The sequence below is a fragment of the Magnolia sinica genome, chromosome 16 (genome assembly GCF_029962835.1).
Source record: "Magnolia sinica isolate HGM2019 chromosome 16, MsV1, whole genome shotgun sequence".
NCBI lineage: Eukaryota > Viridiplantae > Streptophyta > Magnoliopsida > Magnoliales > Magnoliaceae > Magnolia > Magnolia sinica.
This window is the reverse complement of record NC_080588.1, coordinates 14,279,574-14,300,405: the sequence shown is the minus strand read 5'-3', so window position 1 is coordinate 14,300,405 and position 20,832 is coordinate 14,279,574. Positions and strand designations below refer to the sequence as shown.

Below are 20,832 nucleotides of genomic sequence, written 5' to 3'. Positions count from 1 at the left end.
TTTGGATCCAAAGGTGGCTCGTAAGGCTTGTTTGACAGTCCAACGTAGCCCCAACTTTGAAGTAATGGTTGCTAATGTGGATCGATTGATTAGAGATGGGCGGTGTTTTGCTCTCTCTCAACATCCAAGGTCATTTTATTAAGACTGATTTTTTCTTGTTATCTTTGGAAGGTTGTGATGTGGAACTAGGGGAACAATGGCTTCGAACCCTGGGACTAGTTCAAGACACCCCCAACACGCATGGTTTGGGGGTTGGTAGCCCTAGCTCTAGCGTGTAAGGAGATTTTAGGGAAATGATCTCTAGACTCGTCCAGCTCCATATCGATCTCTTGATGTTGTACTAAAGGCACCTCTTCCTCCGGGCAGCTTTCGATCACGAATAGCTTCGGTGTCTTGCACCTATGCCCGGGCTAAAACATGTCAGCACAATAGTACCACAACCCGTTGTCCAGTTGTCCCTTCTTTCTTTAGCCTCAACTGGCATCAAGCGTTTGATCGGGACTTGAGTAGATTTGGCCGATTCACCAGTGGTTGTGGACACGTTTGACATGTGTACACATGTAAGAGCGGTGTGTTTAAATAAGTCAAGAGAGTGTTGTTTTGAGTCGAGCTAGCTAGTCACCTAGTAATTCTGTCGGCTTTAATCCTTTGAGCTGCCGATCCATCTTTATATATCATGGTGAGTTGAGAGAAATCCCATATAACTGGTCCCAAGGTTTGAAGCCATTGCGCCCCTAATACCACATCACAACCTCCCAAAGATAACAAGAAAAAATCAGCCATAATAGAATGACCTTGGATGTTGAGAGAAAGAGCAGAACATCGCTCCTCTCTAATCAACCGAATCCCCATTAGTCACAATTATTGGGGTTACGTTGGACTGTCACACGAGCCTTATGAGCCACCTTTGGATAAAAAAGTTGTCACATCTCCTCATATGAGCACTAGCCGTATGCCTATTTCTGGGAGGTATCTTGTCTAAGGGAGAAGAAGACGTGAACACGATTCAATTCGAGGAGAATCCAAGCCTCCACTAATTCTAAAGGTTTTTAATGAATGATATTTTCTTTGATGCCTTATTTCACAATACCAGTTAAATACAATACCTTTCAACGAAACTCTCCTGCTATTATGGAACCAACTCCTAAAGACACTCACGAAACCAGCTCCTAATTTTCAAAGCAACGATTTAAGACTTCACTCTAACCGTCTGACTAGGGATGGTATGCTGAGCTCATTTTGAGTCGTGTCCCTTGCAACCTGAAGAGTTCCTGCCAAAATTGACTGGTGAAGGTAGGGTCTCTATTAGGTAGTCAAGGAAGAGCTGAGAAGCAGAGATAAAATTTTGGAGCTCCTAAAGCAGAATTTGCATGCATCTCAAAAGTGAATGAAGAAGTATAGTCGGTTGACTCTCTGCCGCCGTAAATAGATGAGGGGTTAATTCAGCTTAGCTAGTGGCTATCCCCAACCATCAGATGGTTAAAAGGCGAAATCAATTAGTAACGAGAGTGCTTATTCAGTGACAATGAGTTTCAATCGAAGACGGAACATGGGAACAGTTTCACAACATCAGGGAACGTTATCCTGATGCTCACCTTGAGGATAAGGTGAATCTTAGGAGGGAGGATTGATACGTTTGACACGTGCACACTTGTAGGGCCGGTGTGTTTGAATAAGTCAAGAGAGCCTATTGTTTGTTTTAAAAGAGAGTCTTTAGGAGTTGGTTTTGTAAGTTTGAAAGAGAGTCTCTAGGAGTTAGTTTTGTAACAATAAGAGAGTTCCGTTGAAAGTATTGTATTTAATCGGTATTGTTTTGGTGAAATAAAGCATAAGAGAAAATCTCATTCATTAAAAATAATTTTATTTATAAAATTAGTGGATGCGTGGATTCTCCTCGAATTGAAACCCACTCATGTCTTCTTCTCCCTTAGCTAAGATAGTTCCTAAAAAGAGGCATACGACTAGTGCTCACACGAGGGGATGTGACAACTTGCCGCGATCCTTTCTTCTTGCAACCTGGCAAGTCCAATGGCTGCATTCATGGTGGTGGGATGAAACATCTGAACTTCTAAACATATTTCCTCCTTTAGCCCACACACAAAGCAACTCACTAAGAAGGCTTCGGAAAGCCCTTCAGCGCAGTTTGCCAATTTCTCGAACTGCGTTTGGTAGTCACAAATGGTAGAAGTTTGACATAATATGGCCAAAGCGCTAGCATAATTTTCATAGTCGGTTGGCTTAAACCTTGCGGTTAGTATCATTACGAATTCCTCCCATGTGAAACCAAACTGAACTCGCTAGTACCACTGTAGTGCTTCCCCTTCCAAGTGAAAGGAGGCTAGGGGTAAGCGTTGCTCAGCAACGATGTTATGGAAGAGGAAAAATTACTTGGCATGATAGACCCAACTAGCGGGGTCTCCACCTTCAAACTTTGGGAAATCCAGCTTTAGTGTTCTGGTTTGAATGCTGCTGCCCATCTACAGTAGAGGTAGCCTCCCTACGATGTTGAAACATGGTGGCCGAGGTTTGCTCGTTGGAGATCACTTCTAACTCACGAGCCCTTACCGATGTCAGTTGATTGTATTTTAGGTCTAAAGCGGTCGGCATTTAGACTATCATTTTCAGTCTCTCCTTGTTGATCCAGCTTCTGACCCCGCTGTTCAGTAGTGTCTTGCAGTTGCTTAACCACCTCCTCCATGTCGGGATAGCCTATCTCTGATACCAAGTTGTCATGTCCCCTCGTGTGAGCACTAGCCGTATGTCTCTTTCTAGGAGCTATCTTGGCTAAGGGAGAAGAAGACGTGATGAAGATTCAATTCGAGGAGAATCCAAGCCTCCCTAAAGTGGCATTTTGGACCCATGAGGGACATTACGAATTCCTCGTAATGCCGTTTGGTCTCACAAATGCTCTGCTACATTCCAAGGATTGACGAGTGAAGTCTTCAAACTCTTCTTGCAATGATTCATTTTAAGTCTTTTTCGATGATATCTTAATATATATCAAGAGTCGAGAGGAGCATTTATCTCATCTATGTATGGTGTTGAACGTTTTGAGGCAACATCAATTGTATGCTAAGGAATCTAAATGTCGCTTTGGCTTCCGAGAGATAGATTACTTGGGCCACGTTATTTCCGCCAAAGGAGTTGTTGTAGATCCATCCAAGGTTGTGTGTTTAATAGAATGGTCGAAACCTACAACACTCCGAGCATTGCGTGGCTTCCTCGGTCTATTACAAAAAATTCGTAAGGGACTACGGGAAGGTTGCAACACCACTGATAGCTTCGCTTAAGAAAAATGCTTGGTCATGGAATGAAGATGCCGATCGGGCCTTCAATAACCTTAAACTTGCCATGACTCAAGCACTGGTTCTGGCTCTTCCCGACTTCACCAAGCAGTTCATCGTGGAGTGCGATGCCTCCGGGGCTGGAATTGGTGGTGTTTTGATGCAAGATGGACACCCTATCGCCTTTTTTAGCCATGCCTTGCATGGTAAAAATTTAACATTGTCAACTTACGAAAGGGAACTGATGGCTTTAGTTGTTGTTGTACAGAAATGGAGGCCTTATTTGCTTGGAAGGAAGTTTGTACTGCATACAGACCATCAAAGTAAAGTTCCTTCTTAAGCAGAAAATCTGTACTCTGGCTCAACATCGATGGATGTCCAAGTTGCTTGGGTTTTTACGATTGAATTTAAAAGGGGCAAGGAAAATGCAGCTACCGACGCTGTTTCTAGAAAAAACAAGGAGACACAATTTCGGCCTTATCAACCCCAATTGCTTCATGGGTTGATGCGGTGAAGTTGGAGGCAGCCACAGATCCTTATCTTTTGGATCATATAAGGAGGTACATGGAAGGGGAACTTGATTCTAGAAAATATTCCTTGCAAGGAGGTATTTTTTTAAGAAAGGAATGATCGTTTTGGGGCCCACCTTGCCAACCCGAAACCTTATCCTCATTGAATTACATTCTATGGAAGCTTCGGGTCATTTTGGTTACCATAAGACTCTTCAGAGAGTCACGTCCCCTCCTGTGAGCAATAGCCGTATGCCTCTTTCTGGGAGCTATCTTGGCTAAGGCCTAAGGGAGAAGAAGGCGTGAGCATGATTTAATTCGGTGAGAATCTAAGCCTCCACTAATTTTGAAGATAGAATTATTTTTAATGAATGAGATTTTTTCTAATGCCTTATTTCATCAAAATAATACCAGTTAAATACAATACCTTTTAACGGAACTCTCCTGCTGTTACGAAACCAACTCCTAAAGACTCTATTTCAAACTTACGAAACCAACTCTTAAAGACTCTCTTTTAAAACAAAACAAGCAACAAACTCTTTTGACTTATTTAAACATACCGCCCCTAAACGTGTATACGTGTCAAACATATCAATCTCTTCTTCTAAGATTTACCTTGTCTTTAAGGTGAGCTCAGCATCATGTTCCCTGATGTCGTGAAACCGTTCCCACGTTGCATCTTCAATTGGAACTACTAGCTATTGAATGAGCACGTCCGTTACTACTTGATTTTGCCTCTTAACCATCTGACGGTTGAGGATGGCCACTAGCTTGGGCTGAATTAACCCCTCACCTGTTAACACCGGCAGAGAGTCAACCGACAGGGAGTCTTCTTCTCCCTTAGCCATGATAGCTCCCAAAAAGAGGTATATGGCTAGTGCTTACAGGAGGGGATGTGACGTGTGGTTTGCGATTAAGATCTTCCTATGTGGGAGATATTTTGGGGCACAATCCATTCATGGTGAGGACCAGCAGGATAGTGGTCTAGATCCCCGAGCATGGATCACGCTTGTTAGAATTGGCATTCCGTGCAAAGCCTCGGATTGTGAATTCTATAAATTCTCCTCAAACTATAATATTCTAGAAACTGATATTATCAAGATTGATTTTGGGAGTTGCTGTTTATGCCTGCCCATATTGGTTTACATGGCCCTAGTTTCCATTTTGGGAATTGAAGTAGTACAATGTGGGTATAGATGTCATGTCATATCAATTTCCTAGATTTTGGTGGGGGTGATGAGATCGGATATTCCTTATGCGTGTTGAATTTCTTGTTCTTTCAGTGGCCCAGTGGATTGCTGCTCTATGGTCCTCCAGGCACTGGAAAGGTAATGATATCCCATTCTCCTGATACTATGTTCATCGTGCTCGTCATTGAGTTCCATGAAGAACTGATTGGTGTCATGATCATGACTGCCAATTTGGTGGCAGTCGGTTTATGACACCCATCTGATCATTTGTCTGTGAATGGACAGTTAATATGAGCCAGAAATAAAAGCTTGCATGGTTGGATGGTTAGGATTGCCATCTATGTTGGTTTTGGCTGTGAGCCATCGTCCACTTGCTGGCCCTCTAAATCAACTTCCCCAATCACCAGTACTAGTGTATAGGGGGAATGCTGGGGGTGGGACTGCACTTCATGGAACTCTGATTATGTGCACATTGGAATAGCATTTCCCCTTTTGACTTCTTCTTGAATTCACGTCTTGAGATTTTTTTTTTTTGGGAGATAGTGGCTGGTTGAGTCCATTAAGTTTCGTCATTCTTTATACTCTCTGGTTCTATTGTTTCTTTATTTGTGCTTAAGCCTTTTATCAGCTAAGATACTTTATTCTATCACTGAATCACATCAATCTTTACATCTCTACCATATTAAATGCCAGTTGTGGTGGACATTTTTTACCTACGCGATTTGTTATTGAGAGATTTTTAAAATAAATGAATATTTGATGTGTTTTGCCCTTCAACTAGAGATATTTCCATCATTTCCTTTTTAATGAGATTAGCCTGCACATTTTCTCTCCTCTTTGCGTGCAGCCTGCACACAATGCTGATCCCTAGGAAGCCCATCCTAAGTTGTGGGTTGTGGGGCCCACCTTGATGTTTGCTTAACATCACCCCCCCCCCCCCTCCCCCCCCAAACAAAAGAAGAAAAGAAAAAGAAAGAAAAAGAAAAGAAAAGAAAAGAAAAGTAGATCTAAATCTCAAGTGGGCCACAATACTGGAAAAAAGTGGGGAATGTGATGCCCATCATTGAACTGCCATTATCTCTTTCTCTCGCTTTGCTTGCGGTCCATACCTTCTCTCTTCACACGTAGCTGCCATGCCCTTAAGTGTTATTGATGTGGGTTTTGTCCCACTAAATGGTACTAGATCAGGCGGGCCAAGTTGTGAGTGTATAGAAATTATTGTGTCTGATTTTTCACACAGTTGTGGTTTAGTCAGTGTTTGGTTGTAAGTTGTAACAATATTTTCTGGACAGCAAAATGGCCACAACTGAAACAGCATTATGTTTAGGTCAGACCTGCATGTGGTGGCCATGATATGGTAGAGGCCGCATTTGACGTGAAAGTGAAAGTTGGCACACTCCACAAGGCACTGCATGTATGTGCCAAATCTCAGTGCCAATGCAGTGGTATTTGATTTGTGTCACTCATTAATCATCATTACATTGATGAAACTGGGCCTTAAATTCAGTTATCAGTACATTTTTTTTTTCCTTTTCTTTTTGAGAAATGATGTTTATCTTTAGTAAATACTTGAGTTTGTTTAGTTCGTTGAGTACTTTCTGTATTTAACTCAAGCAAGCTGACTGAGTCGAGAAAACAATGTTTTTCTGATGTCGGTCGAGTTTCTAATGTGGTGTGTCGGTTTGGAATTCACATGTCTGCTTGAGGCTATTATGTCCAAATCTAAATGCTGATTCTGTTTCAGACAAGCTTGGTCCATGCTGTTGTTCGAGAGTGCAATGCACATTTGACTTCAATCAGGTACCAAAAAATTCCGTAAAAGTTGATGATTATGGCAACTTTCATGATGATGTCAATGCCACTGTGTTTATGTAAATCTGCATACTTTTCCTTCAGGGCATGTTTGGATACATGGATAATGTAATGATTACCCAGTAATAATTCCCATGGTCACTGTAGAAAGTAAGATTAATTGGGTGCATGTTTAGATAGCAAATGGAATCCTCAAAATTCATTAGACAACAGTCACCTTGTTTCTTGTGCTAGAGAATTCCGAATGTGGAGAAGACTAATGATTATTGTGTGGAATCTACATATCCAAACAGCCCAATTGTCTTGTCGATGGAAAGCAATTTCCATTTCCGCATAGATTCCATATATCTAAACACATCATCAAGTATTTTTAGCGAAGGTTATTCTGATTTGTGGATACACACCACAGCCCGCATTCAATTCTTAGTCCATATGCTGGAGAAAGTGAAAGGTTATTGAGGGAGGCTTTTTCGGAAGCACTGGAACATGCATCATTGGGCAAGCCATCTGTCATTTTTATTGATGAAATCGATGTCCTTTGTCCGCCTCGTGATTCCAGGTATGGACAGGATTCACAAATTTTCATTTTACCACATAGTTCTCCAATATTTTGGGGAAGCCACTATTTACATCCACCCATTTTGAATTGCAATACATCCATTTCCCATTTTCAGAACCAAAATTGTACTAGTTTTAGTTCTAAAAGATTGGAAAGTGGGTTTATGTGAATCAAAAGGGATGGTTGTAAATATTGATCGCCTTTTATTTATGGGGCGTGCTCCTAAGGAGCTGGTACCACCATAAGCTTACAGGTCTAAAGATGTGTTCACAGAATCCAACCCATCCATAAGATGCATCACCTTAGAAAACCTCCATGGCCTAGAAATCAGACCGATCCAAACTGAGATTGGTAATAGCACAGGGAACATATTGATAGGTAATGCCCACCGTTGATTAGCATGGGTGACCCACCATGTTGTGTATGTATAATTAAGGCCGTTCAGACCCTTCCTCCAGTCTTGATGAAGGTCATGCCAACAACATTCAGGCTGTTGTGTGACTTAGGTGGGCCTCCGTGAAATTCAAGTTTGGGCATTCCCTCAAAACTTGTCACCTTTTTTGTGGCTCACACAAGTTTGTATCAGGCTGCTTTTTTAGGTGATAGGGAATTTCTGAGGTGATGCATTTGATAGATGGGTTGGATGGTCAAAATACATGATGAAGGCCCCACATCTGCCCGCTATCACCCCTCTATCACCGTAAACTTTCGGTGGAGTTCTGATAGTCCAATACCACTGGAATGCACCCTTTTATTAATACTTGTGGTATTAGTGTTTCTACATGTGGCGGTTTTCTAATCTTTTTAAATGTTTTTACAAAGTTTGTTTCTACATATGGTACTTTTCTGATCTGTTAATGCTTTTACATTCAGGAGAGAGCAAGAATCCCGAATAGTTGCTCAGCTACTTACTTTGGTCGGTGGCAGCAAGGCTTCTTCTAAGTCCCGTCCCCATGTCGCTGTTGTGGCATCAACTAACAGGTTAGTTAATTACTTAAAACTTTACAAAGAACTGCCATTCAATTGTCTGATATTTTGCTTTTTCTTCCCTTAGTTATGGGAACCTTCTTATACAGTTGCCACTCCCTCTCACTAGGCATTCACCCTTCCTGACGTTGAACAGTCATTTTCTTTTCCTTTTTTTTTGTCTCTCTCTCAAAATAAATAAATAAATAAAAAACAAACGAAGAAGAAGAAGAAAAACAGTCATCTCTTTTTGTTTTCTTTTTTTTGAAAATTCATTTGAGAACAGTCACTTCCATTTTTTCTTATAAGAAAAAGGGAAGCAACTGTTCCCTGTCCCTGCACTCAAATCTGCTCACGTTTTGTGCGGCCGTGTTCTTTATAGTGTGGCAGCATTTATTTTCTTTATATGGTCATGTTTATTGCGTTATGTGTACTATGAGTTTATTCACTTTTCTTTGGGGTAGATAGGATTGGGGTCTTACCTTGAGTCTATATCTCTGTATAGGCCATGTCCAGTGTGATCGCGCTATTTTCATATTGTGATATTGCTGATTTGGTCCTTTTGTTTTTTTTTTTTTCCTTTCAAAGATTGCTGTGTTTGGTCACATGTTTGCTTTGCTATATGTTGAATTGTCTCCCAACACGTACTAGTGTGAACATATCTGTTATTATCCCACTTAGTTGCCAGAGACTAGAGCTTCTTGTTGGATTTGCTAACATGCCTAGTAGACAGTCACAAGAAAATAAATTTGTGTGAGTGCCCACGAGTGTTGTTCTTGTGCACATACCTAGTCCACTTCCAAGACTTTTCCACCAAATCTCCATTCATGACCCTAAGCCAAATAGCTACTAATCATCTTACATGAACCTTTCTAAAACTTTTAACCTATCTAAGCTGTATTTTTTGAATGGTGACGAAACTTCTATTGAAACCGAACAAAAAGATGAGAAGGGGTTGGTGAGAGGCCAACACCCTATGTCCCCTCAGGCCCTCACCCCGGCGATCACAAGCTCACAACACCTTATACCAATCACCCATGAGGTCTTCCTCTACAATCCTCAAAAAACTTATGCCCCGTTGCCCATAAAATAACGTTGCCTTTGGGGGCTGTTTGGGAAGCTGAAATGGTTGGGAATGAAATCAATTTCCATATATATGGTGTTTTCTTCTGTTTGTATTATAAAAAGTTGTGGTGATTATTACACTTTTCCTCATAAAATGAGTGAATTGATTTCTCCCCTAAATGCTAATCCATGGGCATTTCCATGGTAATGAGAGATGCCTCATGCTGTTGACAATTTACCTTTCAACATTTCCATGGAAATCAACCATGCAAAACAAACAATGTATATTGGATTTATGTCTGGAGTTTTCCCTAACCATGGGTTTTCACCTAGCTTTTCCATATCCACATTTTCATTCTTCCTTTCCAAAGTGGCCCTTAGAGGTAAGAAATATAACCTTATAGGGGGCTAAGCTATTGTTGAAACAGTGGTTATTCTGTGCTTTTGAGGCTGTCCATATCACTGCTAACAATGAAAATGGCCGCTAGACTGTTCCCAGCAGCTCCTCAGCTTCCAGGCTAATAAAGATGAGCAATTGAATTAGGTAAAGCCCAACACAAACCCAAAAGGGCCAAAAACTTCGTCCACAACTCAAAGGCTACCTGACACTGTATGAAAAGGTGGTTTGCAGATTCCATGTCATTCACCTATTGAAGCTCCCATCACCATTCCTACAATGATGAGTGGATTATCCATGGTGGAACATGATTGAGATAAGGCTAAGACGAGGATGATTTGGAACCTTTGGACTTCCTTTTTCCTCATTTAGAAGACATTATACATGATCACATTCATTTGTACATAAGTACCTTGAAATGGCTGATGGTTTGTGACTTTTGGATCGTGATGGCAAGCAAATAAGCCAATTGCGAGTGTATTAGCGATCGTCTTAATTCATTATGAGAAGGTGGTCAGCAGATTCTGTTGGAACATTTATTTGTTATGTAGGGGTTTAGCTGTAAATATGCAAAGTGGAGTCTTATGTGTAATTTTATATTTATTAGGGGGTTATGATGTAATTTGTAAATAGGGGAAACCCTACATATAAACAGAATAAGAAAAAGAGGTAGTTCCCGTTTTGAGCTCTCTCAACTTTTCCTCCTCTCATCTCTCTCCCCACAACTTCTACAAAAACTACTTGGTATTAGAGCTTTGTTCGATTAGTTCTACGTGAGATTGATGATCTATACATGAGGAGGATCGAAGCCCGAAGGATTTGTAACGCAGGGGATTGCTGACGTCAGCCGTACGAACACTGACGTCAGCCGTACAGATCGATTTGGGTCGAGATCCACACCTCCAAGTGCGACTACACATGGGAGGAATTATGAGCATTTTTTCATAATTTTCTGGATTTGTTTGGTATATATATATTTTTAATGGATTTTACCATTTTTTTTAATTAAATTTTTTTTTTTCTGAAAACGGCCCCAAATCATCAATTTCTCAAATTTTTTCTGAATCGGTGGTTTTTAATCCCTGGGATCCACTCATTATGGACTGTTTTTTGATGATTGATCAAGGAATGCCGCCCTTGTGCAGATTCGAGAATGCATTTTTGAACAAAAAGGCGGGCTGGCTGAACATATTTTTTTGTTTTTGTTTTTAGAGGTCAAACGTATATACCGGATCTTGGTGTATCTCCCTGCTGCTGGTTTTGCTCATACTACAGTTTGTGATCTTTCTCCACCTCTTCTTCACGTATCCATAGATTCCAAGTCATTTGGACATAGCTCTGAGGGCCCCCTCTTAATTACCTCCACAAAATTTAATAGGAACAGTTTTCTTTTGTGGTCCCGGGTTGTCCACATGCAATGTTTTAAATATCGACGATATCAGCCAATTTCTCCCATGATATACCTTGTATCCCACTTGTGCGATACAAAACACAGGTAGTGTTGATATATCCCACATGTTAGATCTAGTGAGCATTTTCAATTTCCAATCCCTTTTTTATTTTATTGAAATTATGTTAAATAAGTGTCAAATGGTTGTAAATCCATTGGTTCTTCATGTTTTGCATGCAAAATCATGGAGTTGGAGCTTTGATTTCGATATCCATTTGTTCTTCATGTTCTTCGTGTTTTTTTCGAATTTTTCCTTCAACCAGCTATCAATTGAGACTAATTTCGAAGTATTTAGGAGAATTTTTTTTCGAATTTTTCCTTCAACTGAGTAGTTGCTCAGCTACTTGCTTTGGTCGGTGGCAGCAAGGCTTCTTCTAAGTCCCGTCCCCATGTCGCTGTTGTGGCATCAACTAACAGGTTAGTTAATTACTTAAAACTTTACAAAGAACTGGTCATTCAATTGTCTGATATTTTGCTTTTTCTTCCCTTAGTTCTGGGAGCCTTCTTATATAGTTGCCACTCCCTCTCACTAGGCATTCACCCTTCCTGACGTTGAACAGTCATTTTCTTTTCCTTTTTTTTTTCTCTCTCAAAAAAAAATAATAAATAAATAAATAAAAACAAACGAAGAAGAAGAAGAAAAACAGTCATCTCTTTTTCTTTTTTCTTTTTTGAAAATTCATTTGAGAACAGTCACTTCCATTTTTTCTTATAAGAAAAAGGGAAGCAACTGTTCCCTGTCCCTGCACTTGAATCTGCTCACGTTTTGTGCGGCCGTGTTCTTTATAGTGTGGCAGCATTTATTTTCTTTATATGGTCATGTTTATTGCGTTATGTGTACTATGAGTTTATTCACTTTTCTTTGGGGTAGATAGGATTGGGGTCTTACCTTGAATCTATATCTCTGTATAGACCATGTCCAGTGTGATTGCTCTATTTCATATTGTGATATTGCTGATTTGGTCCCTTCTTTTTTTTTTTTTTTTTTGTTTTTTCCTTTCAAAGATTGCTGTGTTTGGTCACATGTTTGCTTTGCTATATGTTGAATTGTCTCCCAGCACGTACTAGTGTGAACATATCTGTTATTATCCCACTTAGTTGCCAGAGACTAGAGCTTCTTGTTGGATTTGCTAACATGCCTAGTAAACAGTCACAAGAAAATAAATTTGTGTGAGTGCCCATGAGTGTTGTTCTTGTGCATATACCTAGTCCACTTCCAAGATGGGCATGTGAGTCAAAATGGTACCTTTTCCACCAAATCTCCATTCATGACCCTAAGCCAAATAGCTACTAATCATCTTACGTGAACCTTTCTAAAACTTTTAACCTATCTAAGCTGTATTTTTTGAATGGTGACGAAACTTCTATTAAAACCGAACAAAAAGGTGAGAAGGGGTTGGTGAGAGGCCAACACCCTATGTCCCCTCAGGCCCTCACCCCGGCGATCACAAGCTCACAACACCTTATACCAATCACCCATGAGGTCTTCCTCTACAATCCTCAAAAAACTTATGCCCCGTTGCCCATAAAATAACGTTGCCTTTGGGGGCTGTTTGGGAAGCTGAAATGGTACGGATTGAAATCAATTTCCATATATATGGTGTTTTCTTCTGTTTGTATTATAAAAAGTTGTGGTGATTATTACACTTTTCCTCATAAAATGAGTGAATTGATTTCTCCCCTAAATGCTAATCCATGGGCATTTCCATGGTAATGAGAGATGCCTCATGCTGTTGACAATTTACCTTTCAACATTTCCATGGAAATCAGCCATGCAAAACAAACAATGTATATTGGATTTATGTCTGGAGTTTTCCCTAACCATGGGTTTTCACCTAGCTTTTCCATATCCACATTTTCATTCTTCCTTTCCAAAGTGGCCCTTAGAGTTAAGAAATATAACCTTATAGGGGGCTAAGCTATTGTTGAAACAGTGGTTATTCTGTGCTTTTGAGGCTGTCCATATCACTGCTAACAATGAAAACGGCCGCTAGACTGTTCCCAGCAGCTCCTCAGCTTCCAGGCTAATAAAGATGAGCAATTGAATTAGGTAAAACCCAACACAAACCCAAAAGGGCCAAAAACTTTGTCCACAACTCAAAGGCTACCTGACACTGTATGAAAAGGTGGTTAGCAGATTCCATGTCATTCACCTATTGAAGCTCCCATCACCATTCCTACAATGATGGGTGGATTATCCATGGTGGAATATGATTGAGATAAGGCTAAGACGATGATGATTTGGAACCTTTGGACTTCCTTTTTCCTCATTTAGGAGACATTATACATGATCACATTCATTTGTACATAAGTATCTTGAAATGGCTGATGGTTTGTGACTTTTGGATCGTGATGGCAAGCAAATAAGCCAATTGCGAGTGTATTAGCGATCGTCTTAATTCATTATGAGAAGGTGGTCAGCAGATTCTGTTGGAACATTTATTTGTTATGTAGGGGTTTAGCTGTAAATATGCAAAGTAGAGTCTTATGTGTAATTTTATATTTATTAGGGGGTTATGATGTAATTTGTAAATAGGGGAAACCCTACATATAAACAGAATAAGAAAAAGAGGTAGTTCCCGTTTTGAGCTCTCTCAACTTTTCCTCCTCTCATCTCTCTCCCCACAACTTCTACAAAAACTACTTGGTATCAGAGCTTTGTTCGATTGGTTCTACGTGAGATTGATGATCTATACATAAGGAGGATCGAAGCCCGAAGGATTTGTAACACAGGGGATTGCTGACATCAGCTGTACGAACACTGACGTCAGCCATACAGATCGACTTGGGTCGAGATCCACACCACCAAGTGCGACTACACATGGGAGGAATTATGAGCATTTTTTCATAATTTTCTGGATTTTTTTGGTATATATATATATTTTTAATGGATTTTACCATTAAAATTTTTTTTTTTATTTTTTTCTTCTGAAAACAGCCCCAAATCATCAATTTCTCAATTTTTTTCTGAATCAGTGGTTTTTAATCCTTGGGATCCACTCATTATGGACTGTTTTTTGATGATCAATCAAGGAATGCCGCCCTTGTGCAGATTCGAGAATGCATTTTTGAACAAAAAGGCAGGCTGGCTGAACATATTTTTTTGTTTTTGTTTTTAGAGGTCAAACGTATATACCGGATCTTGGTGTATCTCCCTGCTGCTGGTTTTGCTCATACTACAGTTTGTGATCTTTCTCCACCTCTTCTTCATGTATCCATAGATTCCAAGTCATTTGGACATAGCTCCGAGGGCCCCCTCTCAATTACCTCCACAAAATTTAATAGGAACAATTTTCTTTTGTGGTCCCGGGTTGTCCACATGCCATGTTTTAAATATCGACGATATCAGCTGATATCTCCCATGATATATCTTGTATCCCACCTGTGCGATACAAAACACAGGTAGTGTTGATATATCCCACATGTTAGATCTAGTGAGCATTTTCAATTTCCAATCCCTTTTTTATTTTATTGAAATTATGTTAAATAAGTGTCAAATGGTTATAAATCCATTGGTTCTTCATGTTTTGCATGCAAAATCATGGAGTTGGAGCTTTGATTTCGATATCCATTTGTTCTTCATGTTCTCCGTGTTTTTTTTTTCGAATTTTTCCTTCAACCAGCTCTCAATTGTGACTAATTTCAAAGTATTTAGGAGTATTTGATGAAATGATCATCACATACACTTAGTGTTCGAATGATCTCTGATATTATCGAAATCTCTGATATTATCTTTATCTCCAACTTAGCGATACCGATAACACTGGTGGAGATACCGATGATGCTGGTAGTATCAAAAATTCCAGGTATCAACAAGGTATCGCTAAGTATTGCCAACGTTTCAATATCGCTAATGCAATTGTCAATATTTTCAACTATGTAAATTCTAGGTGTCGCTTGTATTGCCAATGCATCAATATCACCAATGTATCGCCAATATTTCCGACTATGTAAATTCTAGGTAATGCTTGTATCATAAGTGTATCACATATTGATATCATCAAATTTTTGTTTATTAGAAAAAAAATTATTTCAAATTTTTTTCACAGGCACATGGTTGTATGTAGTGTTCAATTTATCATTGATAATATTGATAATATCTCGATATTATCGATATCGCAACATGAGAGATATCGAGACTACAATCTTTTGTTTCCTTTCCAATTGTTGATGATTTTTTAGTGAAATATCATGTGTTGTTGATATTTTGCAATATCGATGGATGTTTGGATAGAAGGTTGGATGGTTAAATAGGCTGGAGGGGATGGTTTGACTGACTTCTTACAACATCACATGCTTTTAAGTCTCCATTAAATGTAAACTTGTTATGTATGCAGTCTTTTTGCAATTTTTTTATTTCTAAATATGCAAATATGTACATTTTAATATCTCTTGAAGTTTTGCTGGAAATTCCACCGTTTTTTACATGTTTCCCCGCATTTCTAGTTATCAGTGATAACGATATTATTTCCGCATCCCTGGCCAGCGAAACTTGTTATGATACCGATACTTCAAACACTGCATACACTCTAATTTTGAAATATGAGTGTAGGTGGTCTGATTTGGGAAAATTTGGGGAAATTCAAAATTTCCCCAATTTCTCCCAAATTGCTTGCAATGTTGCACTTCAAGCATGTATGAGGGTTGATCTACTGATTTGTTAGGTCTTTGTCAATTTTTGAAAAAAAAAACATTTTTAATTAAAATTTAATAAAAAATAAAAAAATATTACTCTTTTCTTTTTTTTTTTTTTTGAAAATTTCCTTAAACCAGCTATCAATTGAGACTAATTTCGATGTATTTAGGAGTGTCTGATGAAATAATCATCACATACACTCTAAATGTCATGCATTCAATTTGAATATAGTTGTATTAGTTCAGTTAGACAACGCATAACTTAGGGCCTTATGCAAAGGAAACCTATTTTGTGCACTCCTTTTTGAGATCTTATGATTTAAAAGTGTGTATTAAGGTCTTTTTTAACAATCCCTAAAGTTTCATTGAAAAATTCAGCCATTTCCTCGAAGTTTCCCCATGCTTCTCAAAAAGTGCGATAAATTACCTGATATAAACGATATATCCCATGCGATAACCGATACGTATCTGAATCCCAAGGCTGCGATATGTAATGCGATATTGATATTTCGAACACTGTCCGCTTGTATGTTATAGCAAGGAGAAACTTGGATTTCTTACTGGCACATCCAAGAGGCCGTCTACTTCTCAATCTGGTGATTCGTCACAATCGTCATAAATTGACGCATGGGATTCCTCAAATGCTATTGTTATGGGTTGGATCCTCAACTCTATGGAATCGGGTATTGCGACTTCCTATTTCTTTTATGATTCTGTTGCCGATTTGTGGAAATCCCTAGACAAGACATATGGGACCATATCTAAGAAGCCTTGTATCTTCCGGTTGACCACTGAACTATATTCTCTCACCCAAGAGAATTTGTCAATTATTGAATATTTTGGTGCACTAAAAGGTATTTTGTGTTCATGGATGTCACATTCTTTGAAGATCGTCCTTTTTTCTCCACATGTCTAATCCTCCAGATTTAGTTGCCCCATATGCTCCTTCACCTATGCCTGTGGTTAGTGACCAGTTTGTTCCTTCTCTTGCGGTGCCTAAAATGATTCTCACCTATGTTCGCAGAAAGTCGAGACAACCAACAATGCTCCCAGTAACTCCTCTTCTTACATCAGGTAATTCTCTCAGTCCCACTTCCATTACTCATCAATCCTCTCTCGTTGCGTCCCTTACTCGTAGCTATCATCCAACCTTGCATCCTATTTCTAACTTTGTTATGATTCTGTCTTTTCTACATATCGTGCTTGTCTTGCTACCATCTCTTGCTCCTCTATTCCCAAATCAGTTGTTGAGGCACTTGCAGTTCCTACGTGGAAGCAAGCGATGGAGGCAAAAATGGCTGCCCTTGATAAGAATGGCACGTGGGATCTTGTTTCCTTACCTGCGGGTAAGAATACTGTGGGGTGCAAGTGGGTGTATTCTATCAAGCATCAGGTTGATGGATCTATTGAGCGTTACAAGGCGCGCCTAATTGTTAAAGTGTACATGCAGAATTATAGTGTTGATTATAATGAGACCTTCTCTCCTATGGCCACAAATTGAACTCAGTTTGCCTGATCATCTCCTTAGCAGCCAATCTTTCCTGGCCATTATATCAACTGGATGTTAAGAATGCCTTCCTTCATGGGGATCTGACTGAAGAAGTTTATATGGATCTTCCCCTTGGGTTTCAACTTAAGGGGGAGACTAGGAAAGTGTGTAAGCTGAAAAAAGGATCTTTATGGCCTCAAATAGAGTTGTACACGAGTCGAACCGACTCAAGCTTGGCACAACTTGGCTCGGCTCGACCAGTAGCTAACCCTAACTCGAACTCGGCTCGGCTTGGTCCTCGAGCCTGTCTTGCTAGCTTGGCTCGGTTCGGTCAGCAGCTCGGCCTAGTTCGAGCCTGTTCGGCATTTTTCTTAAACAGGTAGAATGCATCTTCAAATTTTCACAGAATGTAAAACAGTAACAATATTTTATAGGTATTTCATCAAACACCTAGAAAGCAACATCAAAATCAAACACCCGGGTGAGCAACATCATAATCAAACAGCCGACGTATCCATTCCTTTCTCCCCAACCCTTCTTTGAGTCATTTCATCAAACACTTGGCGAGCTGCATTCATATTAAAATAACCGAGTCACCGAGCTGATTCGATCCAAGTCAGTTCGAGTCGAGTCGAGCCGGGCTCGGGCAAGCTTGAACTTGGCTTGAAATTTTTACGAGCTCCAAAAACCAGCTCAACTCGGTCCGAATCCAATTTTGAGCTGAGCCGAGCCGAGTCGAATTGAGCGAGCTGACCGAGCTAACTTGACTCGTGTATAGCTCTAGCCTCTCCAAGAGTGTGGTTTGCCCAGTTCAGTTCTGCAGGTCTCTCATTTGGCTTTAGGCAATGCTAGTCGGATTATACTGTGTTTGTTCACAATTGGATCGTGATAGCAAGAAATAAGCCAATTGTGAGTGTATTACCAATAGTCTTAATTCATTATGAGAAGGTGGTCAATAGATTCCATGTCATTCACCTATTGAAGTTCTCATCACCATTCCTACAATGATGGGTGGATTATCCATGGTGGAACAGGATTAGGATAAAGGCTAAAGATGATGTTGATATGGAACCTTTGGGCTTCCTTTTTCCTCATTAAGAAGACATTATACATGATCACGTTCATTTGTACATAAGTATCTTCAAATGGTTGATGGTTCATGACTTTTGGATCGTGATGGCAAGCAAATAAACCAATTGTGAGTGTATTACCGATAGTCTTAATTCATTATTGAACTGCAACCAGTGTTTGGATTGCACCAATCAACACAAACTCAGCCATTGTTTGATCTATGGTGAGATAACCTACAATGTCAATAATCACATGGTATGTCCAAAAGCTTTTTTTTTTTTTTCCGAAGATTGAAAAGAAAATATATTAAAAGGGAGTGGAGCAACCCCCAAAAAGACAAACAACGACAAAACGAAAAAAGAAATAAGAAAAAGAGAACCGACCTGCCAGCTATACAACAAAAGTTTTTGAAAGGGGAGCAAATTAAAGAATGAGCTAGATCCATAGATGTAATAAGACGTACCTTTTCTTTTAGACTAGCATCACACTAGCCTATTTAACCTTGCACCCAAAGTTTGAGAAATCACTAACCGACAAAGAGAATCACACTTTTTCTTATTATAAAGTTCTTCTCTATTCATTAAATGATCATAAAAATATAGTCCTCTGAAGCAAGCTCTAACCTACAATAAATCAAAACGGTTATGGAAAACTAATCATCATCCAAACCTTATACAAATTAATTGGGGTCAACTACATGAATCTTGTTTAGTCATTCCATTCTATCAAGGGCCATAACTTCAGTTAGACCATAGGTCACAACTCTAAAATTATTTAAAGTAATCCTACATGCACGGAAAACCCATGGTTTCCACTTTTATTACTTACCTAAACCTATCAAGAGTGACCTAATGATAAAGCTTTCCAAAAATGTTCCTACATACTAGCCCATAGCTCCATCCACTTCTTTCATGCATGAAAGCCTAGTGAGGCATTTGGATGATGCCATGGACTCATGGTTGTCTATATCAAATTTTCAAGGCAGTGTTAACATTATTTTTCTCTATGGATGGTTACCATCTCCAGTTTTCCATTTTGTGGATTTTTACAGAATATTCTTTTCTAATTCATACTCAGAATTAAATGAAAACTGAAATTGCTATTTGTTTTGCATATCAAGAGTGAATGCTATCGATCCAGCATTACGAAGATCAGGACGTTTTGATGCTGAAATTGAAGTTACAACACCTACTGAAGAGGAGCGCTTTCAAATCCTCAAGGTAGGATCAACTTTTTTTTCTTCTTCTAACATTCTTTATGCAAGATTGTCTAGTCACACGCTGTTGACAGAATCCTGTATCATTTATTATTATTATATATAATTTGTGTGAGGCAAAGGAGATTTTGTAGGATAGCTAAAAGGACCAGCCCTGCTTTATGGGACAGTATGTTGGGCAGTTAAGGAACTAGATGTTCATAGGATGTGTAGCTGAAAAAAGGATGTTGAGATGGATGAGTGGCAACACAAGGAAGGATATAATTAGAAACAAATGCATTTGGGGGAACATGGGAGTATACCAATAGATAATAAAATGAGGGAACATAGATTTTGGTGGTTTGGTCATGTGCAATGGAGACCAAGAATGGTGCCAATTTGAAGGAGTGAGTTGGTACATGTTAAAGGCCCTAAAAGGGCTAGGATAAGGCCCAAAAGGATGTGAATGGAGGCGGTAAGAAAAGATTTGATGACCTATGGTCTAATTGAAGGTATTACCCTTGATAGAGTGGAATGGCAAAACATGGATTCATGTAGCCAACCCCAATTTATTGGGAGAAGGCTTAGATGATGATGATATAATTTGTGTGGGGATTGTTTAATGGTAGTTTCTTCCTTTTTTATACTCAGCCCAAGATAATGTTTAGTATCTCAGGTTTTGAGTTTCCACAAACGGAACCCACTTGGTGTTCCAAACCATTGATTTGATGAATCCTACCATTTGAGGTCATGTCTAAGAAATCTTCTCACTAGGGCAATTTTAACCCTTGATTGGTGCAGTTAAGAAAATATACTTGTCGTCTGCCATCAACAAAGAAAGGCTAAAGATTGGGTAGCTAGCGTTCAACTATTGTTTTTCTCACATGGTGTGTGGGCATGCCAGAATTGGATTTGCGGCTCCAATTTGAACCAAACAACAATGACCCCGAGCTATGATCGAGATCCAGAGAGATCGGCCGCCTATTCAGCCACTCACTCAGTGTGTAAAAGGATTAAGCGATAGTTAGAGGTTGGGGTTCGTCCTCTGAAGATGGGATGCTCTTTTGCCTTCCGTACAAAAGGATTTTTCGATACAGATTGAATGAAATGGGAAAGAAATCCTTACAGTCGACCGCTGTAAACTGTTAAAGAACGTCTTTCCAATGTAGAACTGAATCTAGCGTATGAGCGTAGACCCAATATTACAGCT

At 39.5% G+C, this 20,832-nt stretch overlaps 1 protein-coding gene across 3 annotated transcripts in view; it reads left to right on the top strand.

Annotated features, from left to right (window-relative positions):
* LOC131228646 (cell division control protein 48 homolog B) overlaps positions 1-20,832 on the top strand; it is a 62,444-nt gene that overhangs the window by 3,067 nt on the left and 38,545 nt on the right. For 2 of the 3 annotated variants that reach the window (XM_058224454.1, XM_058224456.1), the window contains exons 2-6: positions 5,077-5,121; positions 6,728-6,783; positions 7,205-7,354; positions 8,228-8,335; positions 19,548-19,647. In XM_058224454.1, the coding sequence (XP_058080437.1) occupies positions 5,077-5,121; positions 6,728-6,783; positions 7,205-7,354; positions 8,228-8,335; positions 19,548-19,647 (459 nt within the window). The remainder of the gene's footprint in view (positions 1-5,076; positions 5,122-6,727; positions 6,784-7,204; positions 7,355-8,227; positions 8,336-19,547; positions 19,648-20,832) is intronic. The other variant, XM_058224455.1, reaches the window with a different exon arrangement.